Source organism: Schistocerca gregaria, chromosome 1 (assembly GCF_023897955.1).
Source record: "Schistocerca gregaria isolate iqSchGreg1 chromosome 1, iqSchGreg1.2, whole genome shotgun sequence".
In the NCBI taxonomy this organism is placed as follows: Eukaryota; Metazoa; Arthropoda; class Insecta; order Orthoptera; family Acrididae; genus Schistocerca; species Schistocerca gregaria.
This window is the reverse complement of record NC_064920.1, coordinates 1,028,904,236-1,028,930,537: the sequence shown is the minus strand read 5'-3', so window position 1 is coordinate 1,028,930,537 and position 26,302 is coordinate 1,028,904,236. Positions and strand designations below refer to the sequence as shown.

Below are 26,302 nucleotides of genomic sequence, written 5' to 3'. Positions count from 1 at the left end.
GAGAGGCTACAACCCTGCCTCACTCCCTTCCCAACCACTGCCTCCCTTTCATGCCGCTCGACTCTTACAACTGTCATCTGGTTTCTGTACAAATTGTAAATAGCCTTTGACTCCCTGTATTTTACCCCTGCCACCTTCATGATTCGAAAGAGAGTATTCCAGTCAACATTGTCAAAAGCTATCTCTATGTCTACAAATGATAGAAACATAGGTTTGCCCTTCCTTAATCCTGCTTCTAAGATAAGTCGTGGGGTCAGTATTGCCTCACGTGTTCCAACATTTCTACGGAATCCAAACTAATCTTCCCCGAGGTCCTCTTCTACCAGTTTTTCCATTCGTCTGTAAAGAATTCGCGTTAGTATTTTGCAGCTGTGACTTATTAAACTAATAGTTCGGTAATTTTCACATCTGTCAACATCTGCTTTCTTTGGGATTGGAATTATTATTTTCTTCTTGAAGTCTGAGGGTATTTCGCCTGTCTCGTACATCTTGCTCACCAGATGGTAGAGTTTTGTCATGACTGGCTCTCCCAAGACCGTCAGTAGTTCCAATGGAATGTTGTCTACTCCGGGGGCCTTGTTTTGACTCAGGTCTTTCAGCGCTCTGTCAAACTCTTCACGCAGTATCATATCTCCCATTTCATCTTCATCTTCATCTACATCCTCTTCCAGTTCCATAATATTGTCCTCAAGTACATCGCCCTTGTATAGACCCTCTATATGCTCCTTCCACCTTTCTGCTTTCCCTTCTTTGCTTAGAACTGGGTTTCCATCTGAGCTCTTGATATTCATACAAGTGGTCCTCTTTTCTCCAAAGGTCTCTTTAATTTTCCTGTAGGCAGTATCTATCTTACCCCTGGCGAGATAAGCCTCTACATCCTTACATTTGTCCTCTAGCCATCCCTGCTTAGCCATTTTGCACTTCCTGTCGATCTCATTTTTGAGACGTTTGTATTCCTTTTTGCCTGCTTCATTTACTGCATTTTTATATTTTCTCCTTTCATCAATTAAATTCAATATTTCTTCTGTTACCCAAGGATTTCTACTAGCCCTCATCTTTTTACCTACTTGATCCTCTCCTGCCTTCACTACTTCATTCCTCAAAGTTACCCATTCTTCTTCTACTGTATTTCTTTCCCCCATTTCTGTCAATTGTTCCCTTATGCTCTCCCTGAAACTCTGTACAACCTCTGGTTCTTTCAGTTTATCCAGGTCCCATCTCCTTAAATTCCCACCTTTTTGCAGTTTCTTCAGTTTTAATCTACAGGTCATAACCAATAGGTTATAGTAAGAGTCCACATCTGCCCCTGGAAATGTCTTAAAATATCTCCAGGCTTCTCCCACATATACAGCCTTCATTTATGATTCTTGAACCAAGTGTTAGCTAAGATATCAGCAATATAGGCCTGTAATTATAGTCATCTGTCCTATGACACTTCTTGAACATGAGAATGATCTGCACTTTTTTTCAGTCGCTAGGTACCCTACACTGCTTCAGCAACCTATGATAAACTTCTGCCTGAAGGGGAGCAAGTTCCTCCACATAATCTGTGATGAATCTGAGAGGGGTCTTACTTGATCCAGACACCTTTCCACTACTAATAGATTGTAGTTGCATTTCTATTCTGCTGATCACTTATCTCAGTATCTTCCATTTTCGTGGTTATACAGTGATTGAAAATAGTGACCATACTATGATCTTCCACAGTGAAACACACACCCCCCCTCCCCCCCTCCCCTCCCCCCTCCCCCCCCCATGAATCATGGACCTTGCCGTTAGTGGGGAGGCTTGCGTGCCTCAGCGATACAGATAGCCGTACCGTAGGTGCAACCACAACGAAAGGGGTATCTATTGAGAGGCCAGACAAATGTGTGGTCCCTGAAGAGGGGCTGTATGATTAAATGATGACAGTGTCCTCTTGGGTACAATATTCCGGAGGTAAAATAGTCCCCCATTCGGATCTCTGGGCGGCGACTACTCAAGAGGATGTCGTTATCAGGAGAAAGAAACCTGGCGTTCTACGGATCGGAGCGTGGAATGTCAGATCCCTTAATCGGGCAGGTAGGTTAGAAAATTTAAAAAGGGAAATGGATAGGTTAAAGTTTGATATAGTGGGAATTAGTGAAGTTCGGTGGAATGAGGAACAGGACTTCGGGTCAGGTGACTACAGGGTTATAAACACACAATCAAATAGGGGTAATGAAGGAGTAGGTTTAATAATGAATAGGAAAATAGGAATGCAGGTAAGCTACTACAAACAGCATAGTGAATGCATCATTGTGGCCAAGGTAGATACGAAGCCTATACCTACTACAGTAGTACAAGTTTATATGCCAACTAGCTCTGCAGATGACGAAGAAATTGGAGAAATGTATGATGAAATAAAAGAAATTATTCAGATAGTGAAGTGTGACGAAAATTTAATACTCATTGGTGACTGGAATTCGGTTGTAGGAAAAGGGAGAGAAGGAAACGTAGCAGGTGAATATAGATTGGGGCTAAGAAATGAGAGGAAGCCGCCCGGTAGAATTTTGCACAGAGCACAACTTAATCATAGCTAACACTTTGTTTCAGAATCATGAAAGGAGGTTGTATACATGGAAGAACCCTGGAGATACTAAAATGTATGAGGTTATATAATGGTAACACAGAGATTTAGGAACCAGGTTTTAAATTGTAAGATATTTCCAGGTGCAGATGTGGACTCTGACCACAATCTACTGGTTATGAACTGTAGATTAAAACTGAAGAAACTGCAAAAAGGTGGGAATTTAAGGAGATGGGACCTGGATAAACTGAAAGAACCAGAGGTTGTACAGAGTTTCAGGGAGAGCATAAGGGAACAATTGACAGAAATGGGGGAAAGAAATACGGTAGGAGAAGAATGGGTAACTTTGAGGGATGAAGTAGTGAAGGCAGCAGAGGATCAAGTAGGTAAAGACAAGGGCTAGTAGAAATCCTTGGGTAACAGAAGAAATATTGAATTTAATTGATGAAAGGAGAAAACATAAAAATGAAGTAAATGAAGCAGACAAAAAGGAATACAAACGTCTCAAAAATATCGATAGGAAGTGCAAAATGGCTAAGCAGGGATGGCTAGAGGACAAATGTAAGGATGTAGCGGTTTATCTCACTAGGGGAGAAAGGAGAACCATTTGCATGAATATCAAGAGCTTTGATGGAAACCCAGTTCTAAGCAAAGAAGGGAAAGCAGAAAGGCGGAAGGAGTATATAGAGGGGCTGTACAAGGGCAATGTACTTGAGGACAATGTTATGGAAATGGAAGAGGATGTAGAAGAAGATGAAATGGGAGATAAGATACTGCGTGAAGAGTTTGACAGAGCACTGAAAGACCTGAGTTGAAACAAGACCCATGGAGCAGATAACATTCCATTGGAACTACTGACGGCCTTGGGAGAGCCAATCCTGACAACTCTTCCATCTGGTGAGCAAGATTTATGAGACAGGCGAAATACCCTCAGACTTCAAGAAGAATATAATAATTCCAATCCCAAAGAAAGCAGGTGTTGACAGATGTGAAAATTACCGAACTATCAGTTTAATAAGTCACTGCTGCAAAATACTAACACGAATTCTTTACAGACAAATGGAAAAACTGGTCGAAGCCGACCTCGGGAAAGATCAGTTTGGATTCCGTAGAAATGTTGGAAGACGTGAGGTAATACTGACCCCAGGACTTATCTTAGAAGAAAGATCAAAGAAAGGCAAACCTACGTTTCTAGCATTTGTAGACTTAGAGAAAGCTTTTGACAATGTTGACTGGAATACTCTCTTTAAAATTCTAAAGGTGGCAGGGGTAAAACACAGGGACCGTAAGGCTATTTACAATTTGTACAGAAACCAGATGGCAGTTATAAGAGTCGAGGGACATGAAAGGGAAGCAGTGGTTGGGAAGGGAGTGAGACAGGGTTGTAGCCTCTCCCTGATGTTATTCAATCTGTATATTGAGCAAGCAATGAAGGAAACAATAGAAAAGTCTGGAGTAGGTATTAAAATCCATGGAGAAGAAATGAAAACTTTAAGGTTCGCCGATGACATTGTAATGCTGTCAGGGACAGCAAAGGACTTTGACGAGCAATTGTACAGAATGGATAGTGTCTTGAAAGGAGGGTGTAAGATGAACATCAACAAAAGCAAAACGAGGATAATGGAATGTAGTCAAATTAAATCGGGTGATGCTGAGGGAATTAGATTAGGAAGTGAGACACTTAAAGTAGTAAATGAATTTTGCTATTTTGGGAGCAAGGCGACTGATGACGGTCGAAGTAGAGAGGATATAAAATGGCAAGGGAAGCGTTTCTGAAGAAGAAAAATTAACATAGAGTATGGATTTAAATGTCAGGAAGTCGTTTCCGAAAGTATTTGTATGGAGTGTAGCCATGTATGGAAGTGAAACGTGGATGATAAATAGCTTAGACAAGAAGAGAATAAAAGCTTTTAAAATGTGGTTTCACTGAAGAATGCTGAAGATGAGATGGGTCGATCACATAACTAATGAGGATGTATTGAATAGAGTTGGGAGAAGAGGAGCTTGTGACACAACTTGACTAGAAGAAGGGATTGGTTGGTAGGACATGTTCTGAGACATCGAGGGATCACCAATTTAGTATTGGAGGGTAAAAATCGTAGAGGGAGACCGAGAGATGAATACACTAAGCAAATTCAGAAGAATGTAGGCTGTAGTAGGTACTGGGAGATGAAGAAGCTTGCACAGGATATAGTAGCATGGAGAGCTGCATCAAACCAGTCTCTGGACTGAAGACCACAACCACAACAACAACAACAACAACAGTGTAACAATGTAGGAAGACTTAATTTAGTGTCTTTGTGTTCCCTCTGTCATCCTACGTTTTGGTGCTAGCATGTCACTGAGTGACTGAATAGATGGTGTCGACTCACTGTTGATATAACATATGACCAAAACCTCTAGGTCGTTTATTTTATTCTGTGTGGAAAATTTGACTTTCAAAGTCACTGAATGTTTCTCTCATTGCTGTCCTCAGGCTGCATCCTGTGTGACAGAATTGATCAACAGTGTGTTATATCTGGATGTGCAACATTCTAGGTACAAGCAGCTGCAGCATTGTGACGTTATTGCGGTGTTCTGTGTGTGAGCAATGAACTCCTGCTACAAGAACCAGCAATCTGTTTCTAATAATGGTACCCATAATCCTAGAACATGTGGTAGTAAAATTAGCTTTACTTAGGAAAACAAGTCAAAAAAGAGCTCTGTGTATGAAATTTACAAAAGGAGCCATCTTTATGGAGAGTTTTATCATTTATGTCAACTACAAAGATCCCCAACTAAACTTGTGAAAAGAAGAGGATGAGCATAGGCACAATTGACTAACCATGGTTTTTTGGCAGACAATAAGCACAGAAGAAAGAATGAAGATTACATTAAGTTGCCTGTGGTCTAAGGGTCATGTCATTGGCTATACAGTTTTCTACAATACCCTGGATTCTGTGTTCAAACCCACCCACTATTTAAATTGAAGTTGAGGTGGGAAAGTAACACAAGTACAGACCTATCACACCTTCCGTGCACTTAGTTTTGTCTATACACTTTTAAACTGCACAACTCACTCATATGGCCCATTCTAGAATATTGCTTAATGGCATATGACATTTATGAAAAAGGACTAACGAGATATTGAACGTATACAGGCAAGGGCAGTATGAATGGTCACAGGTTTGCCTGACCCTTGGGAGAATCTTAGAGATACTGAAGAAACTGAACTGGTGGACTTTCGAAGATAGAAGTAAACTATCCTGAGAAACTATCAACCACCCCCCCCCCCCCCTCCACGCTCACTGCTTTTTAAGGCTCCTTGAGAAAATTTTATTTTTAACTTAGTCTGACAAATTTAAATCACAAACGTCTTTATTGATGGAATATATTATCTTAAGTTAACATTGCACCTATTATAAACTCCAGTCATTTATTGCGTACATAATAACTATATAAAGAGAAACAGAATACACCCAAAGAAATAGTGTACATTAATTTTTATCTTCATTTCCTTTTTTGCTTACTATACAAGCCATCACTTTATGATATCACTATTTTTAATCATCATATAGTCATCTGAGTTCATAGTTTCATCTAACCAATGAGAGGCAAGAAAAGAAGAAATGTGTTTATGTAGCCCCAGAATGTAGCTTATAATCTTGATTGTCGCAAATATATGCTGGTTTCTTCCAAAAACTTCACAATTTTAGAGGTGGGATTAGGACAGGACGTAATAGCACAGCTTAATTTGCTGAAAGTGAAATTGGTGTAAATAAAACTATAATCTTTGTTAGCATAGATATAGTGCTGTTTTTCTGAATAAGTTGCAATTTCTGAAGTTGTGGTTACAGTGGAACGTGATAAAATGGCTGTTTCTTCCGAATACTTAGCAGGTTTCGCATCTGTATTGACAGTATTCCGTTGTCTCTTCCTTCCAAACATGTTGTCTGCCTGCTGCTCTCTCGATGATTGCCTAGAGTCAGCATCTAATGCACCCCCATTCATTCCCATCATACTTCATGGCGAGCATTGACAACATTCTTGCAGGAAACAAATATGCCACTGGCCACTATCTATGACTTTTACAGTCCGCTGCAGAAATGTGTACTGTTTTGACTATTTGTCCAATTTTAGTCAGTCCAGTTTGGACTACAAATTAGTAAAAATGCAGTTTGAATGTGGTAGATGCTCATAAAAAGCCAGTGTATGTGGTAGACATTCTCACAGTTCACAGCACAATATTTGCCACACTTGGCCTAGTTCTCAGTTAAGTTGGTGCCGTTCTCCCCCCTCCAACCCTTTCTAATTCTTCAAAATGAATCTGTATATAGCCTGGGCTGCCAAAGCATATATATATATATATAAAAAGACGCCTATACCAATTATTAACCCAATGTAAAAACATTGATTTCAGCTGCCGTAAGTTAATCTGTGAGTGTAATGTGACCATGTATTTTTCGAATGATAAATATGGGAAAACACTTAGTCTTACAGTCATGTAAATATAGTATTTCAGGATTTGCTAGTGCCAAGTCATTTCCATTTGTGATAGTGTAAATAACGCCTAATTCTGACTTGAGTTACTTCGTTTGCATACAGGAACAAAACCATTTTTTCATGAAAAACCTTCAATTAAGTAAAAAGTATTTCAGACCCCAGGGATTCTTTGAAATCATTATTGCCGTGTTCTGCAGTAAAGTAATTTAGGTTGAGTTGGTCTTGCTTCTTCAAGACTCGGTACAGATTTAGTTGGGGTTGAGTAAAAAGCTTTCCCTGAACATATGAATTAGATATAAAATGGCATTTTATTCTCGTTCGTTGCTGTATATTCGTTCACAGCTTGCAAATATTTCGTTGTGGTATATCAACTTCCAAAGTAGGCTTGAACCTATGCTTGATGGTAAGTGTGTGTGTGTGTGTGTGTGTGTGTGTGTGTGTGTGTGTGTGTGTGTGTAGCTCTGTATGGAAGTGAAACGTAGACACTCAACAATTCAGGCAAGCGCGCGCGCGCATACCTATCCTTTTTTTCCCCCCTTAAGGTAAGCCTTTCCGCTCCCGGGATTGGAATGATTCCTACCGGCGCTTTCCCACTTGGCAAGTTATGGAATCTTTGTTTTTAATATACAGGGTGATTCAAAAAGAATACCACAACTTTAAAAAGTGTATTTAATGAAAGAAACATAATATAACTTTCTGTTATACATCATTACAAAGAGTATTTAAAAAGGTTTTTTTTTTCACTCAAAAAAAAGTTCAGAGATGTTCAATATGGCCCCCTCCAGACACTCGAGCAATATCAACCTGATACTCCAACTCGTTCCACACTCTCTGTAGCATATCAGGCGTAACAGTTTGGATAGCTGCTGTTATTTCTAGTTTCAAATCATCAATGGTGGCTGAGAGAGGTGGCCGAAACACCATATCCTTAACATACCCCCTTAAGAAAAAATCGCAGTGGGGGTAAGATCAGGGCTTCTTGGAGGCCAGTGATGCAGTGCTCTGTCACGGGCTGCCTGGCGGCCGATCCATCGCCTCGGGTAGTTGACGTTCAGGTAGTTACGGACAGATAAGTGCCGATGTGGTGGCGCTCCATCCTGCTGAAATATGAATTGTTGTGCTTCTTGTTCGAGCTGAGGAAACAGCCAATTCTGACATCTCCAGATACTGTAGTCCAGTTACAGTAGCACCTTCGAAGAAAAGGGACCAAAAACTTTATTGGCTGAAATGGCACAGAAAACGTTCACCTTAGGCGAGTCACGTTCATACTGAGATGTTTCCCACTGAACAACTGTTGTCGATTCACTTCTGCCGTACTTAATAACACAAAAAGCTTCGTGTTAAGCGGTCGCCATCTTAGCATCAACTGACGCTGACGCCTAGTCAACAGCACCTCAAGCGAACAAATGTACAACTAAATGAAACTTTATAGCTCCCTTAATTCGCCGACAGATAGTGCTTAGCTCTGCCTTTTGTCGTTGCAGAGTTTTAAATTCCTAAAGTTGTGGTATTCTTTTTGAATTGCCCTGTATTTTTCCCATGTGGAATGTTTCTTTCTATTTTATAAACATGAAGTTAGGTAGACAGGATATGTAGCTGACTGAATGAACTGCAGAACAAGGATGTTCTTGCAACCTTCTTCTCCACTAACAACATTTAATTATGATCCATGTGCAGCTGATTGAATAAGGTATTGATTAGGAATGAGCTTTTCATCTCAGGACACAACTTCTGATAGTATTAGATAACACTAACAAACTGTTCATTTTACATTTATTTATTCTCCTTTTTATGGTCTCACATACATTAGAGTATGCTGGATATAAATGGCAAGGAAAAAATGTCTGAAGAAGACAAATTCGTTAGCATTTAATATTGATTTAAGTGCCAGGAAGCCTTTGCTGCAGGTATTTGGAGTGTAGCTCTGTATGGAAGTGAAACGTAGACACTCAACAATTCAGGGAAGAAGCAAATAGCTTTTGAAACATGGTGCTATGAAGAATGTTGAAGATTTGATGGGTAATCAGATAACTGATGAGAAGATTCTGAAAAGAATTGGGGAGACAAGAAATTTGTGTCACAGTTTTGCTAAAAGGGATATTGGTTGATAGGGCATATTCTGAGACATCAGGGGATTACAAATTTAGTATTTGAGGGAAGTGTGGGGTGTAAAAATCATAGAGGGAGACCAAGAGGTGAATACAGTATGCAGATTCAGAAGGATGTAGGTTCTATTAGTTACTTGGAAATGAAGAGGCTTGCATAGTCTAGAATACCATGGAGAGCTGCATCAAACCAGTCTTTGAACTGGAGACCACAATAACATGATTTTTTTGATGGTGGAACACACAGTGCTCTCTCTCTCTCTCTCTCTCTCTCTCTCTCTCTCTCTCTCTCTCTCTCTCTCTCTCTCAACTGTTAATCAAGACAGATAATGCAAGACTGATCAGTATCACTGATAATCAAACAATGGAAATTCCAGGTTGACATACCAGCAGTATTATGAAAAGAGTAGATTGCTCCACCTGAAAATTCCATGAATTGCAGACAGACATGATGAAAAGACTGTTGCGCAGAAACTTTCGCATCTCACAGACATGTGACCACTGTCCGGCTGCTCCGAGCAGACTGCAACAGAATTGCATCGAACTGGAGCAACAATCCAGCCAGGGGGAGGGTTGGCAGGGTACCAGTGGAAGAAGAGGACTTGGCGCTGCCTGGTGAGCATGCAGGGACTAGAGGTAGCAGACAGAGCTGCCAGGTGCAGTATCAGGAGGCTGTGGGCAAGGGAAAGTGGGACTACCACAGCCTCTCAATGGTGTGTCTGACAGCCCTGTCCTCCAGCTTCTAGTTCCTTCATGCTCCAGTAGGCAGTACCAATTGGTCTTTGCTGACCTGAACCCTGCAATTCATCCCCCTCTCCCTTCCCCACTTTGCCCTGGAATGTTGCTCCCAATCAATGTGTTTCTGTTGCAGTCTGGCTGGAATGGCCGGAGATAGCAGTTGTGCGTATGCGAAGTGTGCTTGCTTGTGGAATGTTTGTGTGTTTTTCTTTTCTGAAGAAGTCTTTGGTCAAAAGCTCATATACAAGTCTTTCCCTTGACCCTGTGTGCACTCAACATATTTTTATGGTGAGTAGTAGCAATCTGTCAACATTGAGAGTCTTAGTTTTTCTCTACAGAAAGGAGAAACATCGCAAGGGAGGCATTGGACACACTACCTTATCTGATGCTAACATTCTCTGGCTAAGGCTAATTGCTGAATTATAACTAGGCATTTTATTGAAACTTTATGAATATAATTCCTACTCGTGATGGAAGGCAAATGAGGTGTTACATTCTTCGCTGGATTCTGAGCTGTAAGAAAAGATTGAGTCTATGACAAGATGTAAGGTGTGTAGATTAGGTTAGAAAATTTTTAAGAGCAACATGTGCATGTGTAATGGAAGACCACTATGCATAGAAAAATCTGAAGGACTCTTATCCAGCATTGGTTCTCAAATGGATTATACTGATCCTTATTATTGTTATTATTGTAAGTTTTCCCACATCTAATGTGTTTATGTTGGGGGACTGATTTTTGCCTGGAGCACAGCATGTGTGCTATGGATTAACAAAAAAAGAGTTAATGAGAGTGCTCTGTATGAAATGCTGCTTCATGTGTCTCCTTGTTGCATAGAAATTTTGCTTTAAGTGATGAGAACATTGTTCCTATGTGATGTTGTTGTTGTTGTTGTCTTCAGTCCTGAGACTGGTTTGATGCAGCTCTCCATGCTACTCTATCCTGTGCAAGCTGCTTCATCTCCCAGTACCTACTGCAACCTACATCCTTCTGAATCTGCTTAGTGTACTGATCTCTCGGTCTCCCTCTACGATTTTTACCCTCCACGCTGCCCTCCAATGCTAAATTTGTGATCCCTTGATGCCTCAAAACATGTCCTACCAACCGATCCCTTCTTCTAGTCAAGTTGTGCCACAAACTTCTCTTCTCCCCAATCCTATTCAATACCTCCTCATTAGTTACGTGATCTATCCACCTTATCTTCAGTATTCTTCTGTAGCATCCTATGTGATATGGATGAAATATCACAACAAATACACTGGTGAAGTATGAAGAAAGGTTATTGCTGGGAAGTGCATTGAATGATGTTCAGGCATGCATGACGCACGCACGCGCACACACGCATGCACTGTATGCTCATTCATATATTATGTATTCGGGTTTTGAGTCTAATACTCCTTCAAAATATAATTCGGGTGTTCACTGCACTTTCATACCATTGAGCATTACATTATAAATTTTATCCATTGTGTTCAATTTGTGTGATGTTTTACAGACTTTTTTGGATTCTTGTTGAATAAATATTTGCTAAAGCATAGCTTTTAAGAAATATGGTCACTGAACGTAATTGTCCAGGAAAGGCAGTTCATTGCATACTTAGTTAGATTTGTGTTCTTATTTGCTGTTCCTTATTAGTGAGATTTAGGCATGTATTTCTTTGTTTTTAGAGAGGCATGTAAATATATCCAAGAACACCTTACAGTTGGAGTTGATGAACTGGGACGAGACTGTCTGGTGAACGCAGCAAAAACCTCAATGTCAAGCAAACTTATCGGCGCGTATCCTTTTGTCACTATTTTTTTAAAGCATTGCACTTACAATGTTATCTGCTTATTCTGTACTAATAGTTTGTAGCTTGTTTTCATGGTTCATATGTATTGTAGTTGAGTTTGATTTTGTGTGTGCGAGAGAGAGAGAGAGAGAGAGAGAGAGAGAGAGAGAGAGAGAGAGAGAGATTGATTGATTCTGATGAAGGCCTTTTTGGCTGAAAGCTTTGTTTGACAGCCTTTTTGTTGTGCCCATATCTGACTCATCATCTCCATTATATACTGTCCTTTTCATAATATTGTCACTTACTATGTCGGGTATATGTTTGAAGAGTATCCAAATAGAAAACATACAGAGAACACTCTCATGAAAAGAAAGTTGTAAACTGTCAGACCCTGCAGATCTTGTTTTATCCAATGGGTGTAGTGATTCTGCTTCAGAGACTGTAGAATGTGAAGTCGGATGTCTCCCAGAGGGAACCATACAGTCGGTTAACTAAACCTCAACTGTCACAGGGTCCTCACTCAGGCATAGACAGGGAAGGAGAAACTTCATTGATAAAATTGCTCCCATGTTCAAGTGGAATGCATCAGTGCATACAGGACTCACAGGGTGGAATTTAAGTTTTTAGCTCTGGGAATATAACGGGGTTTGTGTCTAAAAAGAGACATAAAAGAAATCATCAGTCCTTGGAAAGGTTTGATGCTGTTCACCTTTTCCTGTGATACAAACTATCCTTAGGGTAGTGTTGATAAAGCCTTTTGTTGACATAATATGAAAGTTTTGAGCATGTAGCACAGCACACTCCTACCCATCGGCAATGGGTCATGCTCTATTACTGGTTGTTAAATACACTGCTGTGTCCCAGCACACGCTGTCGCTTGGAAAGTTATTGACAATCTGATCATCAGCCAGATAGAACAGTGCCCAAACGAAAGCTAGCAAAGAGCTGTTCACCAAGGTGAACTGTATGTTGCACAGCCAACTTGATGCTTGACAAATGTGATAGCATCCAGGAATGAATGGATTCCATTAAAAAATTATCCATTGTTGCATCATCATTATCATCATTTAAGACTTATTATGTCTTTCGGCATTCAGTCTGGAGCATAGTCCCCTTATAAAATTCCTCCATGTTCCCCTATTCAGTGCTAACATTGGTGCCTCTTCTGATGTTAAACCTATTACTTCAAAATCATTCTTAACCGAATCCAGGTACCTTCTCCTTAGTCTGCCCCGACTCTTCCTACCCTCTACTGCTGAACCCATGAGTCTCTTGGGGAACCTCGCTTCTCCCATGCGTGTAACATGACCCCACCATCTAAGCCTGTTCGCCCTGACTGCTACATCTATAGAGTTCATTCCCAACTTTTCATTGATTTCCTCATTGTGGACACCCTCCTGCCATTGTTCCCATCTACTAGTACCTGCAATCATCCTAGCTACTTTCATATCCGTAACCTCAATCTTGTTGATAAGGTAACCTGAATCTATCCAGCTTTCGCTCCCATACAACAAAGTTGGTCGAAAGATTGAGCGGTACACAGATAACTTAGTCTTGGTACTGACTTCCTTCTTGCAGAAGATAGTGGATCGTAGCTGAGCACTCACTGCATTGGCTTTGCTACACCTTGCTTCCAGTTCTTTCACTATGTTCCCGTCCTGTGAGAATATGCATCCTAAGTACTTGAAACCGTCCACCTGTTCTTTGTTCCTCCTATTTGGCACTCAATCCGTTTATATTTCTTTCCCATTGACATTACTTTCGTTTTGGAGATGCTAATTTTCATACCATAGTTCTTACATTTCTGAGCTAGCTCTGAAATATTACTTTGCAAACTTTCAATCAAATCTGCCATCACAACTGAGTCATCCGCATATGCGAGACTGCTTATTTTGTGTTCACATGTCTTAATCTCACCCAGCAAGTCAATGGTTTTCAACAAATGATCCATAAATAATATGAAAAACAGTGGAGACAGGTTGCAGTCTTGTCTTACCCCTGAAACTACTCTGAACCATGAACTCAATTTACCGTCAACTCTACCTGCTGCCTGACCATCCATGTAAAGACCTTTAATTACCCCCAGACAATAACTTCCTTCTAGGAACCCGGTCATATGCCTTTTCTAGATCTATAAAGCATAGATATTATTCCCTGTTCCACTCGTACAACTTCTCCATTATTTGCCGTAAGCTAAAGATCTGGTCCTGACAACCTCTGAGGCCTAAAGCCACACTGATTTTCATCCAGTTGGCCCTAAACTAATACTCGCACCTTCCTTTCAACAATACCTGAGAAGATTTTACCCACAGTGCTGATTAAAGAGATACCTCTGTAGTTGTTACAATCTTTTCTGTTTCCGTGGTTAAAGATTGGTGTGATTACTGCTTTTGTCCAGTCTGGTGGAACCTGTCCCGACTCCCAGGCCATTTCAATTATCCTTTGTTGCCATTTAAGACCTGCCATTCCACTGTATTTGATGAGTTCTGACTTAATTTCATCAACCCCAGCTGCTTTATTGCTCTGCAAACTATTGACCATATTCTCCACTTCCTCATACGTGATCCTATTTCCATCATCATTCCTATCTCATTCTACCTTGAAATCTGAAACATTGCTGATCGTATTTTCACCTACATTGAGCAACTCTTCAAAATATTCCCTCCATCTGCCCAAGGCATCCACAGGATTCACCAGCAGTTTTCCTGACCTGTCCAAAATACTTGTCATTTCCGTCTTACCTCCCTTTTGAAGATTGCTAATCACACTCCAGAATGGTTTTTCAAGCAGCTTGACTCATAGTCTCCAACCTGTTTCCAAAGTCTTCCCAAGATTTCTTCTTTGATGCTGCAGTTATATTTGGCTTTGTTTCTTTCATCAACATAACTCCATCGTTGTTATGAACATTAATTGCACTCTCTTCAGATCAACATGAGAGCAGCCTGTTCCATAGAATAGTGAAAAGTGCTGCTTTGCTGTAGGGCTATGGCCACAAAAGCGTGTTTTTCTTGCAGAAACGTGAAGCTCAGGAAGTCTCGTCAGTAGTGTGTTCGTGAAACCTGTGGCTGCAGGAACATTTACTGTACATAGTTGCTATCAATTATGTGTGGAATTTCCTTAAAAAAAAAAGAAAAAAAAAAGAATGTGGTCTTTGCATTATGTAAAACTGTGAAGGAATGTTTCAGTGAAGAAGAAAAACTTGCAATGTCTTCAAACTATATTTAATTTTTCTTTACTTTCTTGTGGCAGTTTATGCGGAAATATTAACATAGTTTTCACTAATGTTAAAATTCTTTGCCCCCAAATAATTCACAAACTTCAGAATGACAGCTCAAAAGTGTTACGAAAGGTTCTTCACTGGCAGTCTCACTTTGTTCGGTGCACTGTGACACTGCTTTCATAATGATTTGCTATAGTATAACAAATAAATGTTGTTGTTGTTGTTGTCTTCAGTCCTGAGACTGGTTTGATGCAGCTCTCCATGCTACTCTATCCTGTGCAAGCTGCTTCATCTCCCAGTACCTACTGCAACCTACATCCTTCTGAATCTGCTTAGTGTACTGATCTCTCGGTCTCCCTCTACGATTTTTACCCTCCACGCTGCCCTCCAATGCTAAATTTGTCATCCCTTGATGCCTCAAAACATGTCCTACCAACCGATCCCTTCTTCTAGTCAAGTTGTGCCACAAACTTCTCTTCTCCCCAATCCTATTCAATACCTCCTCATTAGTTACGTGATCTATCCACCTTATCTTCAGTATTCTTCTGTAGCACCACATTTCGAAAGCTTCTATTCTCTTCTTGTCCAAACTAGTTATCGTCCATGTTTCACTTCCATACATGGCTACACTCCAAACAAATACTTCCAGAAACGACTTCCTGATACATAAATCTATATTCGATGTTAACAAATTTCTCTTCTTCAGAAACGCTTTCCTTGCCATTGCCAGTCTACATTTTATATCCTCTCTACTTCGACCATCATCAGTTATTTTACTTCCTAAATAGCAAAACTCCTTTACTACTTTAAGTGTCTCATTTCCTAATCTAATTCCCTCAGCATCACCCGATTTAATTTGACTACATTCCATTATCCTCGTTTTGCTTTTGTTAATGTTCATCTTATATCCTCCTTTCAAGACACTGTCCATTCCGTTCAACTGCTCTTCCAAGTCCTTTGCCGTCTCTGACAGAATTACAATGTCATCGGCGAACCTCAAAGTTTTTACTTAGTCTCCATGAATTTTAATACCTACTCCAAATATTTCTTTTGTTTCCTTTACTGCTTGCTCAATATACAGATTGAATAACATCGGGGAGAGGCTACAACCCTGTCTCACTCCTTTCCCAACCACTGCTTCCCTTTCATGCCCCTCGACTCTTATGACTGCCATCTGGTTTCTGTACAAATTATAAATAGCCTTTCGCTCCCTGTATCTTACCCCTGCCATCTTTAGAATTTGAAAAAGAGTATTCCAGTCAACATTGTCAAAAGCTTTCTCTAAGTCTACAAATGCTAGAAACGTAGGTTTGCCTTTTCTTAATCTTTCTTCTAAGATAAGTCGTAAGGTCAGTATTGCCTCACGTGTTCCAACATTTCGACGGAATCCAAACTGATCCTCCCCGAGGTCTGCATCTACCAGTTTTTCCATTCGTCTGTAAAGAATTCGCGTTAGTATTTTGCAGTCGTGGCTTATTAAACTGATAGTTCGGTAATTTTCACATCTGTCAGCACCTGCTTTCTTTGGGATTAGAATTATTATATTCTTCTTGAAGTCTGAGGGTATTTCGTCTGTCTCATACATCTTGCTCACCAGCTGGTACAGTTTTGTCATGACTGGCTCTCCCAAGGCCATCAGTAGTTCCAATGGAATGTTGTCTACTCCGGGGGCCTTGTTTCGACTCAGGTCTTTCAGTGCTCTGTCAAACTCTTCACGCAGTATCGTATCTCCCATTTCGTCTTCATCTACATCCTCTTCTATTTCCATAATATTGTCCTCAAGTACATCGCCCTTGTATAAACCTTCTATATACTCCTTCCACCTTTCTGCCTTCCCTTCTTTGCGTAGAACTGGGCTGCCATCTGAGCTCTTGATATTCATACACGTGGTTCTCTTCTCTCCAAAGGTCTCTTTAATTTTCCTGTAGGCAGTATCTATTTTACCCCTAGTGAGATAAGCTTCTACATCCTTCCATTTGTCCTCTAGCCATCCCTGTTTAGCCATTTTGCACTTCCTGTCGATCTCATTTTTGAGACGTTTGTATTCCTTTTTGCCTGCTTCATTTACTGCATTTTTATATTTTCTCCTTTCATCAATTAAATTCAATATTTCTTCTGTTACCCAAGGATTTCTAGCAGCCCTTGTCTTTGTACCTACTTTATCCTCTGCTGCCTTCACTACTACATCCCTCAGAGCTACCCATTCTTCTTCTACTGTATTTCTTTCCCCTATTCCTGTCAATTGTTCCCTTATGCTCTCTCTGACACTCTGTACAACCTCTGGTTCTTTCAGTTTGTCCAGGTCCCATCTCCTTAATTTCCCACCTTTTTGCAGTTTCTTCAGTTTTAATCTACAGGTCATAACCAATAGATTGTGGTCAGAGCTCACATCTGCTCCTGGAAATGTCTTACAATTTAAAACCTGCTTCCTAAATCTCTGTCTTACCATTATATAATCTATCTGATACCTTTTAGTATCTCCAGGGTTCTTCCATGTATACAACCTCCTTTCATGATTCTGAAACCAAGTGTTAGCTATGATTAAGTTGTGCTCTGTGCAAAATTCTACTAGGCGGCTTCCTCTTTCATTTCTTAGCCCCAGTCCATATTCACCTACTATGTTTCCTTCTCTCCCTTTTCCTACACTCGAATTCCAGTCACCCATTACTATTAAATTTTCGTCTCCCTTCACTATCTGAATAATTTCTTTTATTTCATCGTACATTTCTTCAATTTCTTCATCATCTGCAGAGCTAGTTGGCATATAAACTTGTACTACTGTAGTAGGTGTGGGCTTCGTATCTATCTTGGCCACAATAATGCGTTCACTATGCTGTTTGTAGTAGCTTACCCGCATTCCTATTTTCCTATTCATTATTAAACCTACTCCTGCATTACCCCTATTTGATTTTGTGTTTATAACCCTGTAGTCACCTGACCAGAAGTCTTGTTCCTCCTGCCACCGAACTTCACTAATTCCCACTATATCAAACTTTAACCTATCCATTTCCCTTTTTAAATTTTCTAACCTACCTGCCCGATTAAGGGATCTGACATTCCACGCTCCGATCCGTAGAACGCCAGTTTTCTTTCTCCTGATAACGACATCCTCCTGAGTAGTCCCCGCCCAGAGATCCGAATGGGGGACTATTTTACCTCCGGAATATTTTACCCAAGAGGGTGCCATCATCATTTAATCATACAATAAAGCTGCATGTCCTAGGGAAAAATTACGGCTGTAGTTTCCCCTTGCTTTCAGCCGTTCGTAGTACCAGCACAGCAAGGCCGTTTTGGTTAATGTTGCAAGGCCAGATCAGTCAATCATCCATCCAGACTGTTGCCCCTGCAACTACTGAAAAGGCTGCTGCCCCTCTTCAGGAACCACACGTTTGTCTGGCCTCTCAACAGATACCCCTCCGTTGTGGTTGCACCTACGGTACGGCCATCTGTATCGCTGAGGCACGCAAGCCTCCCCACCAACGGCAAGGTCCATGGTTCATGGGGGGAGGAACAAATAAACAGGGGCAAGAAAAGATAAAATTTTTATGTTCATCTGAATTTTTTATTATTTTTCATTCCTCACAGCAAGATTGCTTCAGTGCAAATACAGTGAATGAGCTTCTCTAAATGCTAAAAAAGCTCTTTGGAACAAACCATGTAAAAAACACCACAGATATTTTTAGACAAGAGTGTTTCTGTCTATCCTTGTCCTTTTTTCTTACTGATAGGGTAGCGTGTGGGCAAGGATTCAAAGTGGGTTTCCTGAGTGAAAAATGTATTTTAAACTTCGTACAAACTTTGTTAGTTCGTCAACTGATCCATGACAACCCGCCAAAGAAGTCACTATTAATAAATCTGGGCCACTGCCAGTGCATCATCAATCATGGAGTAAAAACAGCAGTCCCTTTACAAAGGGCCTGTTCTTGAATAATGTTAATGAAGTTGTATTTCTCTTTCCTCTTTGCGATGTGCAACATAGGTGTAGACACACCTGTCCATTCTAGTATAATTTCACAGGTGGAACAGTAACAATACAGTCAATATATTTGACAAAAGTCTGATTCCTTCAATCGGAAACTTTCTCCAATAAAAATTATCGTTGTCTTATGCTGTAGTGTAAAAGGCTGATTAACTGTAAGAGTGCTGCCACCTGGAGATGATGATGGAGAGGAAGATATATTGTACACAATTGTAAATGTTTAATGAATTTAATTGAAAACCAAATTTGTCCTGCAGATGTTTCCTAACCACTGACAGTTACCTTGAGAAATCTCACATTTGCATCAATGTGTGAGGTATAGATTATATCAAATGCCCTTTCAATGCCTGTACTATTTCCTCACATGAATCCTGTTTTCTCTTCTTAGATTTTGGCAGTGGCATACTTTCTGTGGAAGAAAGCTTGGGTGCAATTACTGTGCTCTGCACTGTGAACATTTCCAGGAAAGCTACTTTCTCCAGTATTTTTTGCTCCTCAGTTCAGACAGCTCATAGAAAACATGGTGCACTTTCAGCATATTTAGTCAGTGCCAGTTGACCTCCTGTGTGAAAAAAAAAAAAATGCAGAGTAAATGCATCCCAGCACATTCACACTGCATGAACATAGCAGTTTCCAGGTGCATAGTGTGCGAAAATGCTTCGTGCGCCCAGCCACATTCAGCAGTGATCCATATTGTCTGTGTGAAGTCCAGCAGAAATGTGCTTGGAAAAAAAATGCTCGTTTGGCCTTAATTTCAGGGATGGATGGGTATCAGAAAATTTTGGTTCTGATATTGGTCAACTGCAGAGAACTTTGCAGCCTTTCAGGTAATAAGGGTCAAATGCTGCCAACTTACAAAAGATTGTATATGGAATGGTAGCTCTTCCTGAATATTACGCACAGTTTCAAAAACAATACAGTTGTATGGGAATCGCTACCAGCATTTCAAGGTGAGATAGAAGGTGCCCAGGCACTGCTGTAATGCAAATGGAAATCTCCAGGCAAACCCGAGTAACATAACCCAGACAATGACAGAACAGTTACTCTGGTAACTGCATTTGACATTATCTGTGCTTCATAACATGTCACTTGGCCACAATAGGATCTGTTACAGGAGTGTAGTATCTCGTAGGGAGAAGCAAAGAAATCCTCCTCATTGTTTTTATATTTCAACTGGGTGTCATGGCAGTTTAATTCTACTCTTGAAATTGGGGATGAACTGTAAGATACCCAAGTAGCAGTTGTAGTGTAGCTGCAGAGCAAAACCAATGCCTGGTCATGTAGTTTTAAAATTTCCTCGAGTTCCATAAGTCATGTAAGGCAAATGCTGGGATGGTTCCTTTGAAGGGGCACAGACAATTTTCTTCCGTCCTTTCCTACTTCGAGCTTGCACTCCATCTCGTGATGTCGGTGTCGACAGGATGTTAAACACTAACCTTCCTAAATCCCCTCACCACCACCACCACTTCAGTGGAGCTAACAGTACATAACTGGCTTTTCTGTGAAAAATCACAGTACAGTTTCACATTATGTTCAGTCAATACTGATCGACCCTAGGTAGAGTTAATTCATCTGAATGTGGCTACACAACAAGCTTTCCTGTACAGGAACTGCCTAAGTGGTATTTTAGAAGCTCTAAAATACTCCTTCCTTGGGTGGCTCTGTGGATGGGCCAAAGAGTTCCACACGTTTTCATAAGTTCCTTTGCCTTTCATAATGTTACTCAAAATGTAGTGTCAGGAATGTTTTGTCTGATCATTTCGAATATGAGAACTCAGACCTGTAGTGATTTAAGTGTGACAGTGTTTCAATTGTTTCAATTTCTATTGATAGTATTATGTCTGCAGTAAATGTCGTTGTCCCCCCCCTCCCTCCGGCCCCTCTGCATGTGTGATGTGTTGACAAAATATATTAACTTTATTTTACAATTCACATGTTTTATAATTTTATTATTTTACCCTTCTAAAAGACTAATGCTCCCAAAAAAGTTAATGTGATTGTAACTAATAAGTGTCAAATGTTTTACAGTTTTACATAAGTGACCGTGATTGTGTGAAGTAACCAGTGGTGTCAGTTGTTGTTCATTTTACAATTTCATATAGTTTAAAAATACAGTAAATCTTGCCAGTATACATTTATTAAAACAAGGTTAGATTCTAAATGTAGCTGAAGGAATTAGAACAGACAAAAATGGTATTGCAAGCTATCATATCAGCAGCAGTATGTCAAAACAACCCAAAATATTTCTCCTTTATAATGTCCTTTTGCTTAGTTTCACTTAAAGATACAGTACAATTACACAGTTTGGTGTTAAAACTAATAAACTTTCAGATATGCCTTGCATAAATACGGGAAATGAATTTGCTCTCGGGCACTATGTACTTGTTTTTGATTTGAGTGTAATCATATAAGGCCTTTGTCTGGTAAATATGTCTATTGGAACTGAGCCAAAGCAAACAAATCCCAATGATTCTTAAATAACCCCCGAAAGTGGGAGATTGTAGTGGCCACCTGCTCATTAAGCAGTGTCCCACAAAATGGTGCCTGGTGGTAAAAACACTTCAGACCCATACATTAGGGCCATAAGCCTACTATTCTCATTTGGTTGGAGCATCTCCATATGTGAGTACGTAACTGGTACACTGTCCCCACTCACAACAAGATGTGCAGTGAAACTGTATTTTTCTGCTGCATTTTTTTCAATCTAATGTGACGTGTTCGCTAACCTAGCTTCAATCTGTCTACCAGTTCCTTGCATAGTAAGCACCACATTTGGGACATTAATTATATGCACACTTGATCTATGGAAAACATTGCTTTTCCAGTACAATTTTTTAAAATTCTACCAAAGTTACCCATGGTAGAAAACTCTGCATTTACTTTTTGTTTTCTAAAAACAGGTATCACCCTTTCACTAATTTTACCATAGTGTGGTAAACAAATGTAGCAATAATAAGTTTATATGAAGTCTATGAGTAAGGATACTATAAAGCAGAGATATGTCGGGTCCTTTTGACATACTGTTGCTGGTATGTTAGCTTGTAGAACAATTTTTTTTCCTGTTCCAATTCCTTCATCTGTACTTTAAATTTCACAGTTTTAATACATTTATTAGTGTAAGTTTTTTTATATAAGCTCTACTAAATTTTTAAACTACATGAGACTGTAAAATGAGCAAGAGTAACTGATGCCACTGGTTAGTTCATACAATTTTGCACAATCACTACCACGTGTTCATAACTGTAAAACATTAGACACTGTTTTTAGTTACAACCACCTTATTTTTGTGCATAAGGTTTTTAAAAGTATAAAATAAGGAATAAAATGATAAATATGCAAATTGTAAAACAATTAATATAGTTTTTTGATAAATCACACATTTAGAGGGTGCTACAGACTGGTATGATGTACACTGAAGTATGTGTAATAACTGTAAACAGCAGCCTCCGCATGATCTCAACTTGAGACATGGATAGTCCAGTTGGGACGGTATATATGTAAGTGATAGTAATGTTTTAAATTAAATTCGCTGATGTCTGTTTTACTTACTAACATGTGAAGCAAATATAACTGTACATGTAGTGAGGAATGCATTTTTTTTCTTTTTTTTTTTTTTTTTAAGGTGCTGAATTAGGCAGCAAAGTGACTGAAGTCCGGACTTGCAATAAACGTTATTTGCAACTGATTATTGTACTTTTACCACATTCTTACTCTGATTTTATTTTGCCCGAATTGGGAGTTAGACATCATTTTAAGTTCGTCAGTCGGTGAGGTTTATAGGTTTTTAATTTTTTTATATAAAGCTTATTTACATTTATTTTGACGATACTGAGTGCTACTACTGACAATAACATTAATTATTAATGAAAACCAAGACATCTGTTTTGTTAAACATTTTTTGTGTTACAAACAGTTTTGGTCATTGAACCTCTTCAGGTTGCCGAGTTGTGCTAAAGTCATGACACAAAAGGTCTGGTTGTTGCATGTAAGCAGACATTGCATGGTGTGCACAGCAAGCACTGCATGCCATGTACTGTAAACTATTTGCAGTATGCTGTGCAGGCAGTTGGCAGAATTTTTGATCACTGTTTTGGATTTGGTCTTCAACATTACATATGGCAACAAGACAATTTGTGCCACGACTTAGTAAAACTCGGCAACCTGAAGACGTTGGAGTGAAACTGGTCGTAACACAATAAAGGTGTCCTCATGCAGCTGAAGTGGTTATCATTAATAATTAAAACTGCTTACTTGACTGCTACACCCATTTGATTTCAAATCATGGTCTTCCAGAACACACAATTTTTTTTTTTAAATCTGTGAGGCACAGTGGTTGATACATAACTCAATCATGCCTGCACCAGTTTTATAGAATACTCATACATTCCCATCTCAACTGTGGATGTTTGGCGCACAATAAATTTAATGATGGATGCTCTCAAGTATGAGGGAATTCATGAATTCCATTCACAGCCTCAGTGTGAAGGCTAGTCACCCACCACTTGGCATCAGATGGCTATGTCTACAAAATGTATGCATTCAACCTCCCCCCCCCCCCCACACACACACCTCCTTTTTCACCTATAACTTCATTGTTACTCTTTTCAAGCATGTAACAAATGCCAGTGAGTAATGAGGTTTTTTCGACACTTGCGAAAAGGGTTTTCTTCTAAAACTGGTGTGTCAGATATTGATATGTGTTGTGTCAAATGTGAATTATAAACCTACTTTGGCTTTTAAAAGGTCCAGAATTATTTTAAAATTGACTGTGTCAAAAAAAGAATTCCACTTGTAATTTGAAATATATATTTTCTAGATTTTAGATACGAATCTGAATTTTATTGTAGTATATTCTGATGACTTGAAACAAGGATGTCTGGCTGGTCAGGAGCTTCTGTGACCATTATCACCACCAGTTGTTGTAGGTTCAGGCATATAGATCTTCAAAATAGGCGGTCAAAAATGTATTATAAGCAGCTAAAGTAGGGTGAAAAGGCAATATTGAAAAACCGTAAATTATGCTTACTTATTTACTAGAATGCACTATTGTCATACAATAAATACATTATTTTAACATTATGTTGTATCATATTTTTAAAGCAACTTTAGTTTCCGACAAATTGGGAATTGTGCTTGACAGAAATTGATAATGTGTCCTTAAACCCATGCACTACAATGCCTCATTGGTTCCCATGACAACAAACACTTGCATAAAATGTTTGGAGTCTTGTTGAGTCTCTTGTCATATGATACATTTTTCATCTGAGAAATGATCTCTCAACATCTACGGAGATAATTAGAGCAAATCTAAATGACTGAAAAATTATAGTGTCCATAACAACCGCGCCAGACCGTTTACCTTGTAGAATTTTTGAAATGTCAAGATTGTGATTTTTCAGAAACAGCATTTTACACTTTTCCCTAAATAATGGTACACTTTCCTTTCTTTATATTGTATCATACATAATTTTCACCAATTTCATCAAAGGCTGCTAAGTTTCTTGAAACTGGCAGATCATTTGTGGCAGGAATCTGAACTCGGCTATGATGAAAGTTGTCATTTCTCATCCCGAAGATTGGAAAAGTTACTTTGTTGCTGCAGTTCAAGATGCTTCATTTTGCATAGCGATGACCACCTTAATTATATTTTGAAATTTGAAGTGTAGTAGACTGCTGGGAAAATGCGCGTACCCCGTCTCATTATAACAGGTTGAGAGGGCAAAGGTTCATCTGATGCAACGTCTTTAAAAGTGTAACTAGCTTTCTATCTCTTCTGAAACCCTGTGAAAATTGTGTGTGGTGTGGGTCACATGCATCACAGATCAGATGAGGCATGTTCAAGGAAAGAAATTTCTCATCTCTTCTGAAACACTCAGTGGCGTATAAGCACTAAAATTAATGTATGCAGCAGAGAAATTAACTTAGAACCCATGTTCACTGAAGAGGTAGGTGTGTGTGTGTGTGTGTGTGTGTGTGTGTGTGTGTGTGTGTGTGTGTGTTTATATTTTTTATTCTTCCGTGTTTATATTTTTTATTCTTCCAAAATTTCTTATAGTATGGATGCTAAAAAAACTCAATATTGTGTGCCCAAACAATTCTACCATGATAGTTATTTATTCAGAGGAGAATGAGGAAATAATCTGTGTGATTACCATCTCAACCCTCATCCTCTTCCTTTAAATTTAAAAAAAATCATGCCTGATTTTAGGTACTTGGTGCGCAGTGAGCTGTGGTTTGGTAATTTGATATTCAGTGAATGGTTTACTGTAATAAACTATTGTATTTTATTATTGTGGAATAATTCAGTTGCAAAAATTATAAAGTAAATGCTTTGGAGTTTTGTACAAGGAATTAAATATTTATAATAAGTTTAAGAACTGGAATTTAGAAACAAGTGGAATGCTGCCAGAGGAAGCAAGCACAGAGTCACAAAAAGTAGTATTCTGCTATGATATTAAAGTGCTTCCTTCACGACTGAATAATAGAAATAAATTTATTGGTAGTTTTCCTGTTTGTAAAATAAAATTTTACTGTGATTTTTTTCTGATTCCATACAAATTTTACCTTAACTCAAATTAAGTGATGCCGATTTCTTCGCTAACATGGTTGTAGATGCTGCACAAGCAGTAAAAGTTTCTGATGGAAGAGGTGGTTCTATATACCCAATAAAGGCTGTAAATGTATTGAAAGCTCATGGGAGAAGTGCTCGTGAAAGCATCTTAGTTCCAGGATATGCCCTCAACTGCACTGTTGCGTCTCAAGGTAATTCCTTTCTTTCAAAAATTAAACCAGCCAGAGATAAAAGTATGAACTGAAGGAAAGATGTGATACTGTATAGTATCAGATTTTGTATTTTTAGAACAAATTTTTTTTCTGTTTGATCAAAATAGAGCAGTTATGTTGACAGTTCAGTGAGTCACATATGTAATGTATTGCTCAGTGATAGTAGCGATATGTATCCAGAGAGACGGATTGACTGGCACATACTGTACATAAATATTTTGGCATATTTTTGGACCAAGATGAGCCTGAAAAATAGGGGAATGGAAAGTGAAGAGTACCAATGACTTTAGCATTAGATCAGACTCCTACTTCTGTAGATAGGTTCCATAAGTTTGTCATGAATAACCACATTTTGATAGTGAAAGTGTTGTTTTTCATGATAACATGGTAACTCAAACACACTTCTCTTAAAAAGCTTAATTTTCAAAAGCTCTTGATTTCCCTGTGTAAGTTTTCAGTGTTTGTGCAATACTTAGACTTTAAGTGGAAAAAAAAGTATCAAACCTTTATGGACCTTGAATGTATTGGGATCCTCAGAGAAGCACAAATTTTGAATCTGTTGTGTCATAGTTGATTCTCTAATCCTATCTTGTACTCTGAATACCAAATCTATAAACCAGGTGCTTCTGATTATCAGATAATGACAGTACTCTTGTCGAACGACTGTATGCTTCACTA

At 39.2% G+C, this 26,302-nt stretch overlaps 1 protein-coding gene across 1 annotated transcript in view; it reads left to right on the top strand.

Annotated features, from left to right (window-relative positions):
- The window catches only part of LOC126279012 (T-complex protein 1 subunit alpha), an 81,323-nt gene that overhangs the window by 29,792 nt on the left and 25,229 nt on the right, over positions 1–26,302 (top strand). Inside the window, exons 5-6 of the mRNA XM_049979399.1 lie at positions 11,539–11,649; positions 25,422–25,603. Of these exons, the coding sequence (XP_049835356.1) occupies positions 11,539–11,649; positions 25,422–25,603 (293 nt within the window). The remainder of the gene's footprint in view (positions 1–11,538; positions 11,650–25,421; positions 25,604–26,302) is intronic.